General features: G+C 37.1%; 1 protein-coding gene across 4 annotated transcripts in view; it reads right to left on the reverse strand.

Moving 5' to 3' along the window:
• Positions 1–12,784, reverse strand: part of dip2a (disco-interacting protein 2 homolog A) — a 144,569-nt gene that overhangs the window by 6,344 nt on the left and 125,441 nt on the right. For 2 of the 4 annotated variants that reach the window (XM_053496091.1, XM_053496089.1), the window contains 10 exons: positions 10,642–10,751; positions 10,271–10,401; positions 9,732–9,900; positions 8,704–8,874; positions 8,283–8,312; positions 3,704–3,765; positions 2,693–2,750; positions 2,163–2,237; positions 1,811–1,985; positions 209–332 (listed from right to left, as the gene is read on the reverse strand). In XM_053496091.1, coding sequence (XP_053352066.1) covers positions 209–332; positions 1,811–1,985; positions 2,163–2,237; positions 2,693–2,750; positions 3,704–3,765; positions 8,283–8,312; positions 8,704–8,874; positions 9,732–9,900; positions 10,271–10,401; positions 10,642–10,751 — 1,105 coding nt within the window. Of the gene's footprint in view, positions 1–208; positions 333–1,810; positions 1,986–2,162; positions 2,238–2,692; positions 2,751–3,703; positions 3,766–8,282; positions 8,313–8,703; positions 8,875–9,731; positions 9,901–10,270; positions 10,402–10,641; positions 10,752–12,784 lie in introns of those variants that run through there. The other 2 variants (XM_053496090.1, XR_008360466.1) reach the window with 2 other exon arrangements.

The raw sequence follows: 12,784 nt of genomic DNA on the forward strand, positions 1-12,784 counted from the left end.
AATAATCTGATAACTTCGACAGTCTGATAATAGTCTGATTATTAGTATGAAAATAAACACATTCAGTAGAAGGGGACCACTTTTCAGGGACCAGATTTTATTTGTGATGAACTATCCTCAGTATCAGATTATAAGCACAACTGCAGAGATTGAAAGAGAGAGAAAGAGAGAGAGAGAAAGCTGGAGAAGGTTTTTTTCTGTTTCTCACCACTCCGCGATGCTCTTGTGTGATCTGATGACAGAGGTTTCAATATCAATGGGGTGATAGCGCATCCCTCTGAGCTCCAGGGTCTCATCTAGAGATCCAACAACGTACAGTGCATCGTGCCGTTCTACACACACACACACACACACACACACACACACACACACACACACAAACACATTTGCAATTTTAGTTTGTCTAGGCTACTGTATTTGCCTTAAGATTAAGAAGTTGAGTTTAGAAGAAAAACTATGTAACCAATAGTGTGATTAATATTTTTTATCCTAAAACAAAGTCAAACATTTACATGATCCATATCATATGGTCTAGTTTTAACATATCTCTTTAAGCTTAAAACTAAAACTCGAACATATGTTAACAAGAAGGCTACTGTTATTAGACATGCTCTGAGCAACAGTATATAAAGAGCAGGATGAACTTTTACTGTGAACGATATTAAAAGATTTGCAGCTCTTTTATCTTATACTGACACACAAAACTAAAGTATTAAAACTCTGAACTCTCCATTAGAACGCTCCATTCTGGCTCATTCTGGCTCACAAGACTAAAACTCATGACTCCATATGTGAAAGTTTATGAAGATAGTCAACATGAAGTGCCGAAACATGTGTTTTTAAAGTCATTTGTACTTTCTCTCCTTGTACTTACAACTGTTAACATAAAAAGCGTAAAGGTGTTGTACTTCCACTTTTTGTACAAACTTTGCTATATGTGTTTATTTTATGATTTCATTAGAATTTCAGTACAAAAAACATTTCTAAATTTCCAAATGTTAAAAGAATTAATCCTACAGAAAAATTTATGTAGGACAGTAAAGAAAACAGCATATTATTTAGGAGAAGATCATTTTTCAGACAAAAAAAAAAAATGAAAAGAAAGCTTCTGGGTTTTGCTGCGTACAAATACTGTATATACTGTATTAGAAATTCTATTATTATTCCTGAAACATTAAATTCCTCAAAAGAGGTTTATAAAAATGATCATCAAATGCATAGCTTTAACAAAAGAACAATAAACAGACGGACAGAAAGAAAGACAGATATTGAATAAAGACTTAAATGATGTGCTAGTAGTACAAGGGGTGTTCAAGTCAAACCGGGACTTATGATAGAAATTCTCCTAAATTAAAGCATAAAATCAATTAACATTAACTGTTACATTTTTGTCTGTGAATGATGATCCCGGCCGAGGTGGCTTAAAGCCCACTGCGGTCGTTTCCTTGAACATTTAGTGAGTAAAACGCCTGATCCTGACCTCACTCCAAGACATTTCACATGTTTGGTCCATTAAAGGAGTTCCTGGGAGGCCGGCGTTTTTAGACATAAAGCATGGCTCTAATGTACTGAGAAAACTTTTTACCTTGATGGTATCCGAGCGTGAGTAAAACACTTGGATAAGTGTAGCAGAGGATTACATACAGTACTGTAAAGAAGAAACAGGAGTTTTTCCTTTCATAACCGTGTCGTTATTCTGCACAATCAAAAGTCCCAGTTTGACTCGAATGCCCCTCGTACAACCTTAAATATGTACTAATCTTCCAAAACAGTGAAACAGTTTGTAATTGTGACCCTGCATCTTGGTTACCTCCGCTGGCGTCAGTGAGTTCAGTCCTGCGCAGGAAGCCCAGGTATCCCGTCCGCGCCCATATGGTTTGTGTGTCACCGAAACTTAGTTTAGTGCAGAAGTGATCAGCGTGCAGCGCCTCCTCACCGTAAACCGTGTAATATCCTGTGGCATTGTGCGGGCTGCTAACCCAGATCTGTTTAACCATCACAAATCACTTTCAGAATGTGATATTTATTTCATTTAGATATTGTGATATTTCTTTAAACAAACACAAATACATAGAAGGAAAACATTCATACAAACCACAGCTTTTTGATTAAAAACAAAAAGAAAAAAGAAAAAGGAAAGAAGAAAAAAAAAAGAAAACCACCTCTCCAAGATGAGAGTCTCCAAGTGGTCCTTTGGTCTCTGTATGAGCAATGATTACTTTTACACCAGGCAGGATCTGCAGTGAAAAACACACACAGTACTGTATGGTTATATGCCTTATGGAAACAAGGTCATGGAGGCATGAAGTGTGTGGGGTTAGCGCACCGTATGTGAATGTACAGTAGCTCCTTTCGTGAAATTTGCATGGAAATTCAACACGGTTAATTTGTTGTGGGTGAACGCAAGATGCAAGATTGATGCAAATGCACCTAAGAAAGACTAATATGATTCTGGGAATATTACTGGGAGAGTTGATGTATAAACAAAATCCAATATTTTACCAGGATGGGGCTTGTGTGTGCGTCTCATAATAAATAAACTTTAAATGCTGAAGGGTGACATTATGCAAAAATGTAGATATTACTGGTAAAAAAAATGCAGATCAGGTGAGAAAAAAGTTTAAATAAAGAGCAATATGGATCTGATGAATTTTGTGCATGCATAGGTGTGTTTGTGTGTGTGTTGTCTCACCTTTCCTGACTCCATCAGTGGCAGACTGTGTGGAGAACCTCTCTCGACCAACCGCACTCTGAAACAGGAAATAATAATAAAAATAAATAAATAAATAAATAAATTATATATATACACACACTCTCACCTAAAGGATTATTAGGAACACCTGTTCAATTTCTCATTAATGCAATTATCTAATCAATCAATCACATGAAAGGTGATTTATGCAATTTTGAGCAATTTCTTGACACACTTTAGGCCCCTTAGTGCCAATTGGGCATTGTCTAAATGCCACGGGCTACCTGAGCATTGTTTCTGACCATGTCCATCCCTTTATGACCACCATGTACCCATCCTCTGATGGCTACTTCCAGCAGGATAATGCACCATGTCACAAAGCTCGAATCATTTCAAATTGGTTACTTGAACATGACAATGAGTTCACTGTACTAAAATGACGCCCACACTCACCAGATCTCAACCCAATAGAGCATCATTGGGATGTGGTGGAACAGGAGCTTCGTGCCCTGGATGATCATCCCACAAATCTCCATCAACTGCAAGATGCTATCCTATCAATATGGGCCAACATTTCTAAAGAATGCTTTCAGCACCTTGTTGAATCAATGCTACGTAGAATTAAGGCACCATCAATAATATCCATCAAACACCAACAAACCCATCCATTAACCCACATTATCCAAAAAACGTTAGGGCCTGTTATCCATAAAACTCCTTCATTAAGGAATTGTGTAGCATTATCTATCTAACACCATCAAACTCCTTTTTTCCACCCACACAATCAATTCAACACCATCAAATTCCTCCATTCATTAACACTATCCACCAGATACCATAATTAGCCAAACAAAAAAATCCTTCAATAACCAACAATATTAAGAACTTTAGAAACTGGTGTCCATTAAACACCATTAATGCTTCCTTAAGCCTCCATGGTCTAAGCGCTCATCAAACATCAATGTTTTCTCACCATCTCTAGTGTCAGTTTTGAACATTTAAAGGACTCACCTATCATGTCGAAGTGCTCTCATGTCCACATAGACGGTGGTGGGATCAGGGCCAGCTGTACCCTACAGTACATGGGAAAAGTGGAATTAGATATAAATGGCAACTTGCCTTAAGACAGCAAACTGAAGGACCAGATCCTATAACTTCCATCATCGCGGAGGAAGTTTTTACAGATTATAAATAATTAAACAAATAATATATATTTTTTAACCATATCTTGAACAGAAGACAGTCTACCATATCAATACAATGTATTGGACAGTTTATTAATTACATAAAATTCTCAAATGAGTTAATATTTCAATAGATATGTTTTTAAAAGGGCAATTTCAGTGTTCTATCAAATACTTCACAGAATTTTAAGGTCTAATATTTAATAGTTTTTTGGTTTCTACATATAATAATTTGAGCATATATTAAGTTGACAGGGAAAAAAAATATTCCTTTCATTTTAGTTTATTGCATTACTGTTATAAAGAACTAAAATGTAATCAGCTATTACTGTATGTTAAATCTGATCGGGTCCTTCATTAATTTTGTACAGAGTACAAGAGTAAAGTGAGACAGTTATACCAACCCCAACCACAAGAGGCAGATGATTTTTCCACCGTTAGCTACTTTAATCAGAGCTAAGTAGCGCCTTCATTAGTGGCATCCGCATATTAAAAAGCACCGACTAGCGTACTGCCCAAAGCAGCAATAGCAAAAAAAAAAAAGCATGTTCGCTATACTTTTTCAAATACACAGTTTAACATCCCCTCATTGACTTCCTGTTCTTAAAAAATCAATTTGACTATTTTAAGAGCAAATTTATCCATAAAACCTTAGGCTCTAAGACAATTTCATATTCAAGCAACAAAGTTTAGTAGCTGGAGCAATTTTATAATTTAATATTATACGCTTAAACTGAACCAGTCGATATCAAAATATTATTGCTTCTTACTGGTTTCTCAAATAGCTGAATCCGTTCCCCTTATATACTCCAACCATTTGGCAGGAAATTGGCAATTTTAGGGTTCCTATCTGTTCTGTTTTCATTTATAACACAGCTTGCTTGAATTCAGAAGGTGCATTGCTATTAACGCACTCGTTCTTATACAGTGGAACCTCGGATTACGAGCTTAATTCGTTCCGGAAGTGGGCTCGTATTCCAAAACACTCTTAAACCAAATTTAATTTTCCCATAGGAAATAATGGAAACTTAAATTATTCGTTCTACAGCCCAAAAAAATAAATACATAAATATAATTAATTCAAAATATAAAGTAAAAATAAAACAAATTAACCTGTACTTTACCTTAAAAAAATGTAAAATTAAACCCCGACAGATAAGGGTTTTCGTTTGTGCATGCAGTGTATGTGTGTAAAATGTGCGCGCACACACACACACACACACACATTACCGGATAGACCGTTTTTAAAACCATTAAAAAATTAGCAAGGAACATTCCTAGTCACACTCACGTGAGCGCATACTAACAGGATCACTGCTGATGTTGCAAAACAACAACAAAAACAAACAAAAAAAACAAATTAAACAGCTCCTCACCTTTGAAAACAATCGCGACAGAGAGAAGTTTGTGTGTTTATTTGGCAACCTGAGAGGAGGGGGGGATGAAGGAGGGCTCGTTCGCGTTTACAGCCCCCTTCCTTCAGGTTGCCAAATAAACACACAAACTCTCTGCCTTACACAGACACAAACACGCGCACGCAAAAACACTGCAGGCACTAAGACCCAGCAGGGGAGACGATAGGTCTCGGCTTTACAGCTCCCCTTCTCTCAGGTTGCCAAATAAACACACAAACTCTTCTCTGTCGCGACTGTTTTCAAAGGTGAGGAGCTGTTTAATTTTTGTTGTTTTTGTTGTTGTTGTTGTTGTTTTACTTTACAGTAGTAATCCCGTTAGTATGCACTCACGCGAGTTTGACTAGCGATGTTCCTTGCTAATTTTTAAACGGTTTTAAAAACGGTCTCTCCGTTAATGTGTGTGTGTGTACACACGCACATCTTACACACACACACACACACAGCGCGTGTGTGTATTCACCCAGCAGGAGAGACGATTACCTACAATTCTGCTGCAAGAGAGAGAAAAACCGTTGGCTCACTTGTGATGACGTAACGCTCGTTGTTAAAACAAGAAGCGCATGCGTGAAACATGATACTCGGTGCTCGTTAACTAAGACAATGCTCGTTTTTCAAGTAAAAAATTATTAAAAATTGTTGCTCGTCTTGCAAAACACTCGTAAACCACATTACTCGTAATCCGAGGTTCCACTGTACATTAACATACTTTTTCTTATTGGCTCGCTAACATTAACAGTGATTGAGAATATAAAAGAGGCTAGTGAATGGACATCTGTGACCCATCACATCAAATCAGGTATTAAGTTGTATTTTGTGTGATTTAAGTTATTGGTATTTCCATATTCCTGGTTCAATAAGCTCAATTTTGATACCAATTGTTTTAATGCATTATGTTCGGTTGCTAGGATATGGCCAGAGATATGGCCAGCAATTAAAAACCTATTTTTAGAATACTTAAATGAGTTTTCGATGATGGAATAAGAAAGAGGAAACACTCAGCTTCATTTTAACTAAAAATATCCTCACCAGCAGTACAGTTTTATTGCATATAAATTCATGTTTTTCTATCACATCTGGAACAACCAGCGTGAATAGTTTTCATAGGTTTACAACATGTTTTTAGGGTTAAAACATTCTGCTGAAGGATCAAAAACGTAAGGTATTTATCAACTGATTTTTGCCAAATTGATAGATTTCACCTGCTGCACTGTAATGGCTATAGCGCAAAAACTAACCCATGTAACTTAATACCTGACGGATCACATATAGCACAGGTGATAACAGAAACTAATTTGCCTCTCAGACGTTCCAGAACATTAAATGCGAATATACACAGTTAAAATACTGTAATGTGTTGTTCAGGAGTTAATTCATTCCTCACTCATCTTCGATACCGCTAATCCTGTAATGTAGGATCGCAGGGATGCCCTGAACAGGGCACACAAACATACACTATGGGCAATTTGCAAGCCCCAATTAGTCTAATGGACCGTGGGAGGAAACCGGAGTACCAGGAGCAAACCCACCAAGCACAGGGAGAACATGGTGGGAATCGAACCCTCGACCCGTGGAGGTGCAAGGTCACAGTGTTGACTGCTACTGTATGGCACCGTGCCACCTCGTTACAACTGTAGCAACTGTGGTTTAAGCAGAATAACACACAAGGCCAATATGGATATAATATCTTGGTCTTCTTAAATGTGACAAACCTATTTTTGTGTTACGGCCAATACAAGGTAATTTGGCAGTTAATGAGGGTATGTTACAAATAAGTATTAAATGAAATTACAAGCTGCAGCATGAACAGAACATTTGCTTTATAAGCAGCCCAAGCAGATTACAATCAGTGATTGATAGTACAGGCCATAACCAGGAGCCTAGTCTAGGATAATTAATCTACCCTTAATCTACTACGCTATATGGACAAAAGTTTGTGGACACTTGCATGACAAAAACAGGCTTTAGCAAGCAATGGAATGGATGAAGTTCAGAGACCTGCGCAGCACCACGACTTCAACCCCTCTAAACACCCTTAGGGTAAACTGGAGTTTACAATTTCTTGAGCCACTCCTTATTTCTTTATATTTAGCTTTTAAAGAGACAGACCTTTTTTTACATTTATTTTCAGTGTAGTCTCAATGATGTGTCTTCAGGCCTCCTGAAGGACTTTTTTGCCTTTCCTTTTCAGTCTAGTCCCTGTACAGTAGCAGTTTGAGCAGAATTTTTGTTTTGTTTGTTAAGCCACACAATGTCCTTTAAATCATTTAAGCATAAAAAAACATCTAACTTAAGGCATGAACCAGTGAGAAACAGATGCAGATGATTAATATACTGGTGATGATGAATGCTGAGGGGTTGGAACAGACGAGAGAGGAAATGAGGTCGCTGCTGAGCAGTAGTCGTAGTAACACATTTTTTTATTTCATCTACATCATTCAATTTAATTAGTTTTAATATGATATATCATCTAATAAGAAATGAGAAGGGGCTCAAGATTTTTGCACAGTACGTTACACAATATTTTAAGCCGCTGCCAAGATGGACAGATTAACAGCACGATTCATGGCAGCAGTTACGACTAAGATTGTCTCGCCCTTGGTCAAAAGCCCGATCAGGATTTTTAAAATCAGTGCTATTTAAACAACGATTTCTTTTGTATCACATAAAGACTAGGTCAGGAAACTATACACGTGAATTAGTAAATGTTTATAAGATTTAATAATTTTTTAGAAAGTAATAAAAAAAAAACTGGAAGAGAGTGTTAGTTCATTAGGCACTTGTGGCATCAAGATGATCACGCAGATTAAAACAGAGCATCAGGGGTAACAAGTAAACAGGGACTGTACCAAATCACAGACGGTGTAAAACAGTTATCTATGACATGCAGATAAGCTGCGCACAAAAACCCACACGCGCGCACACACATACACACATACAGACGAACAAATAAAAAGCAGACTGTGTACACTCTTCCCCTGCTACCCACTGTACCTGATCAGCCAGGTTGCCCAGTCTGTTGGGCTGACGGAGTGGGACGGATGTGCACACACACACACACACACACACACACACACACACACACACACACACACATACACACACACACAACAAAACCAAAAACACAGAAAGACACACATTATAAAGAAAAGAAGAAACACACACATGATGCTCACAAATCTATTATTAATTTACTTTACAGCTTATTTAAAATTAAAACAATTAAACAATAACATTTTGTTGTCTCATTTTTTTATTTTATCAGTAATTTCATATACTTGTTTTTAAATGTATAATTTTAGATCTCATTAAATATTTTTAGGTTTTATTTTAAAATATTTAGATTTCATTAAATATAATAAAATTTATTAAAAAACATTTAGGGTAACACAAAAGTAAAGGCACTCGTCCTCACCTGAAGGCAGATGGCCACGTTGACTCTGCAGCCGAAGGTAGTGCTGACGGCTCGAGGCGAGAGGCCCAAGTCCTTAAAGATCTTGGAGAACGACTGAGTGAGAGTGATGCGGGGTCTCTCCTCAGCCACCACCATGCAGGTGCGCACACATGACAGGTTGATGTTTCGTAACTGGGGACATGCACATAGGGGGTGAGGTGGATAAAGAGGCACAAAAAGATAAATAGAAATATCTAGCAGTAATACGGTGGCCTGACGTCATTTCATTTGTGTTCAAATAGGGAAAATATTATTGTATCAATTCATTTTTTTTAAAGGCTATATTATGGTTTTGATGGGTAATTTCTTATAATGTTACTTAGTGTATAGGTAGTTGATACTAGTAAACCTAATTCACAAAGTTCACATTATGTATGTAATCCTACTACTATTACTAATAGTTATAATAGCACTAATACCTCTGCTACTACTATTACTACTACTACTACTAATAATAATATTTCTGCTAATACTACTACTACTAATAATAATGATAATAATGATAATAATAATAGCACTAATACTTCTGCTAGTACTCCTATTAATCATAATAATAATAATAATAATAATAGTGCTGATACTTCTGCTGCTATTACTACTACTACTAATAATAATCATCATCATCATCATCATCATCATAATAACAATATGAATAATAATATTATTAATAGTGATAATACTTAAAAGTTTACATTTTCAACCTATATACAAATATATTGCATAAATATTTAGTATATTCTACCACAAATAGTAGTAGCGGTAGTATTAATACATCATTATATTATTATTAATATAATAATATACTCGAACCGCTGACCTTCTAATCAGAAACCCAGAGTCTTAACACACTGCTGCTACTGCTGACGCACTTTTGACAGTCATTAACCTTCTTGACTTGTTTGAGTTTATAAGCAAAATACAAGATGACAGGAAGGAAGTGTGTCTGTAAGTCTACTGTAGGTCTGCGTGTGTGAAAATGAGAGACTGACCCGTAGAGCTTCAGTTTGAGAACCCAGGCCTTTAGTGCACATCTCCATCACTGAGTAAGAGCAGAAGGTCACGCGTACTTTGTACTGACTCACAGCTGAGAGCCAGACTGACACGTTACTCTCCAACTCCAGAGGAGGGACAAGAACAGACTGGTGTCCAGAGTATACACTGCACATACACACACACACGCACATCAGTTCACAATGTCCAAAATATTATTATTATTATTATCTAATCACTAGAAGAAACATTATATGATAACTTTAATCTTATTTTGTTGCACAGGTTATTATTTGCTTTGATGTTTATTTTTAGAAGAGTTAAAGAAATGCATGTACCAGTAAACATTTTATAATTTTTCTGTAAAGCTTCAAAAGATTAAATACAATCGAAGCTTAAAGTATAGTACTACAGTTCCAAAATCAGATCCAGGGGAATACTGTATAAGAGTGAGCTCTTGAGTGCTCTAATCATGCAATTTCTAAGTGTTAACATTCAGTGGGTGTGAATGTGTGTGTGTGCTTAAGCCAATCCTGACCTGCAGAGGCACCAGAGAGCGAAGCCAAGTCCGCAGTAAGGGTCCAAGCAGATGGCGATCTGTCGCGAAGGATACAACTCACACTGCAGCTTTATGGAGCGACACAAGGCACTGGTAGCAGCATGGGACATCTGTAAAAAAGAATTAGAGGGGAGTTTAGATTAACAGACATCACCATAAAACACCCCATGAACAGTATGAACTATCCTTTTTTACAAAAAAAAGTTTTTGTAAAAACTACAATTTTTACACTACCTTCTGTACGATACAGTACAACACTCAATACCTACTGCAGCCTACTCGGCACGCATACTACCAGGACACCACCTGTAATTTCTACAAGTTACTGTACGATACAAGCTGTACGATACCTTCACTCCAGCCAGTATGCCTGTAGTGGACACACTGAAGTCCAGGTACGCAAGCATGTCCGGCGTCGGCGGTTTGTAGATTTGTTGGAGTTTCTTTCTGGGCAGATCATCTGAAACAACGAGAAAGAACACCATCATTACTACATGATGTTACAAGTGTTAAAGAAATCAGATATTTAATTAAAAACAAAATATATTAAATAAGTCCATGTATTTACATAGATATTTTGATTACAGTAAGTCCCCGACTTAGGAACAAGCTTTGTTCCTGGGGCATGTTTGTAAGGCGGATTTGTTCTTAAGTCTGACAAAGTGAGTCTTATACACCTTTGGCACAAATATACAATATAAAGCATACTAATCCACTCGGTTAAATATGACCGGTGCATCTGTTCTTTTTCCCCACACTGCCATCATGCGCACAAAAACTTAACCATATGTAAAGTTTTTTTAAACATGCCTAACGAGTCAGCTGACCTCGTTTAAAATCACCCTGGGAGGGAGGGACAACACACGTGGTGTTTACCCGCGCTTGAACAAAGGACATTTTATCTCAGAGCTATTTTCCACTGTATTGGCACAGACTGTGCAGTCCGTTTTGTTGAGGATGTTACGAAATCAGGATTTTTCACCATCAGGACAGAGTTACTGGACAGACATTTTCTATCATCGTGCTGCTTGACTGATTCATTGAAACGGGTGGGGCCGACTCATTTCTCCCACATGCACACACATAGAATATACCGGACTTTGGACATTTTATACATTCGCTAACACACTAAAAATATTGTATATTTTGTAAATGTTGGTATCTGGTACACTGCAGTGTCTATTTTTTTTACAATACACGCAAGCTACGGTACTCCTGTGATTTGTTCACGTCTATGAATGTTTTTAGAACTTCTGTCCGTTTGTGTCTGCCAAAATTCGGAACCTGAATGTTCGTTAGTTGGGCACTTACTGTAATCAGTTTTGTGTTTTACTGTTTTACCTCATTACTGTTTCTGACTGTCTTTAAAGACATGATTTATTTTAAATACACAGTACCAGTTTTTTTTGTTTAGTTATTTATTTTCTACATTCTATAACAATATGGATTTTTTTTCTTCAAAACTGAAATAACACATACGGCATTAGCTAATAAAATAACAACAGTCAGTTGTTATTTTAAAAAAAACAAACCTTAGCTGTTCTGGAATAACTCTCGCAAGAACAGTATTATTAAGTGAATTAGCAAAACCCATCAAGGACCATGATGAAACTGTTTCTTATAGAGACCTTCTCAGGAAAGCAAGAACAAAACTTACCACTGCTGCAGAAGAGAAGTTCATTTACTGTAGAATTACCAGCCCCAGAAATCACCAATTAAGACTCAAGATTCAAAGAACTTTATTAATCCCAGAGTGAAATTGCTTGAACAAATAGCACCTCAGATTAGAGCCATTAAGGAGAATTTTCCAAGAAATACCATGGAATAACTTCACTTTGTTTGCCCTCTGCCCTGTTTTAGTTGGCAACCATGAATAAAGCCTTGTGATCCTGAACATATTAGGCTGCATTTAGTGTCCACCAGTTAAGTTTTAAAATTCATTTTACATTTATGGCATTTAATTAAAGTTCTCAGCATTTAGAATCAGCTTACATTATTATTAAAGGGGAACTATTATGCAAAATTCTGATCGACCTCTAGTCTTGGAGTTCTCCAATGTGTGTACAGAGAAACCTCAGATTGCGAGTGTTCCGCAAGACGAGCAGAGATTTTTTAATAAAGTTTGACTTGGAAAACGAACAAGTCTTGGTTTACAAATACCGAGTATCATGTATCACGCATACACGTATGTATCACATGATCACAACTGAGCCATCGTTTTTTCTCTCTTGCGCTGCGGAATTGGGGTAATCGTCTCCCCTGCTGGGTCTTAGTGCTCGTCTGGGTATAATCAACATCTGTGCACGCGTGTACTGTTTACTATAACACTGTGACCACGTGTGAGTGCGTAAAACATAGTTTATTTTGTGTCTGTATGCGTGTGTGTACAGCGGGCATGTAAAGCGAAAGCAAGTCTCATTAGAGAGGTTAAAAATCCATTTTCTCTCTCTGTATCAGCCTGCTTTTTGTGTCTGTGTGCGCGTCATTGGACAC

This window comes from Clarias gariepinus, chromosome 5 (assembly GCF_024256425.1).
Source record: "Clarias gariepinus isolate MV-2021 ecotype Netherlands chromosome 5, CGAR_prim_01v2, whole genome shotgun sequence".
Classification (NCBI taxonomy): domain Eukaryota; kingdom Metazoa; phylum Chordata; class Actinopteri; order Siluriformes; family Clariidae; genus Clarias; species Clarias gariepinus.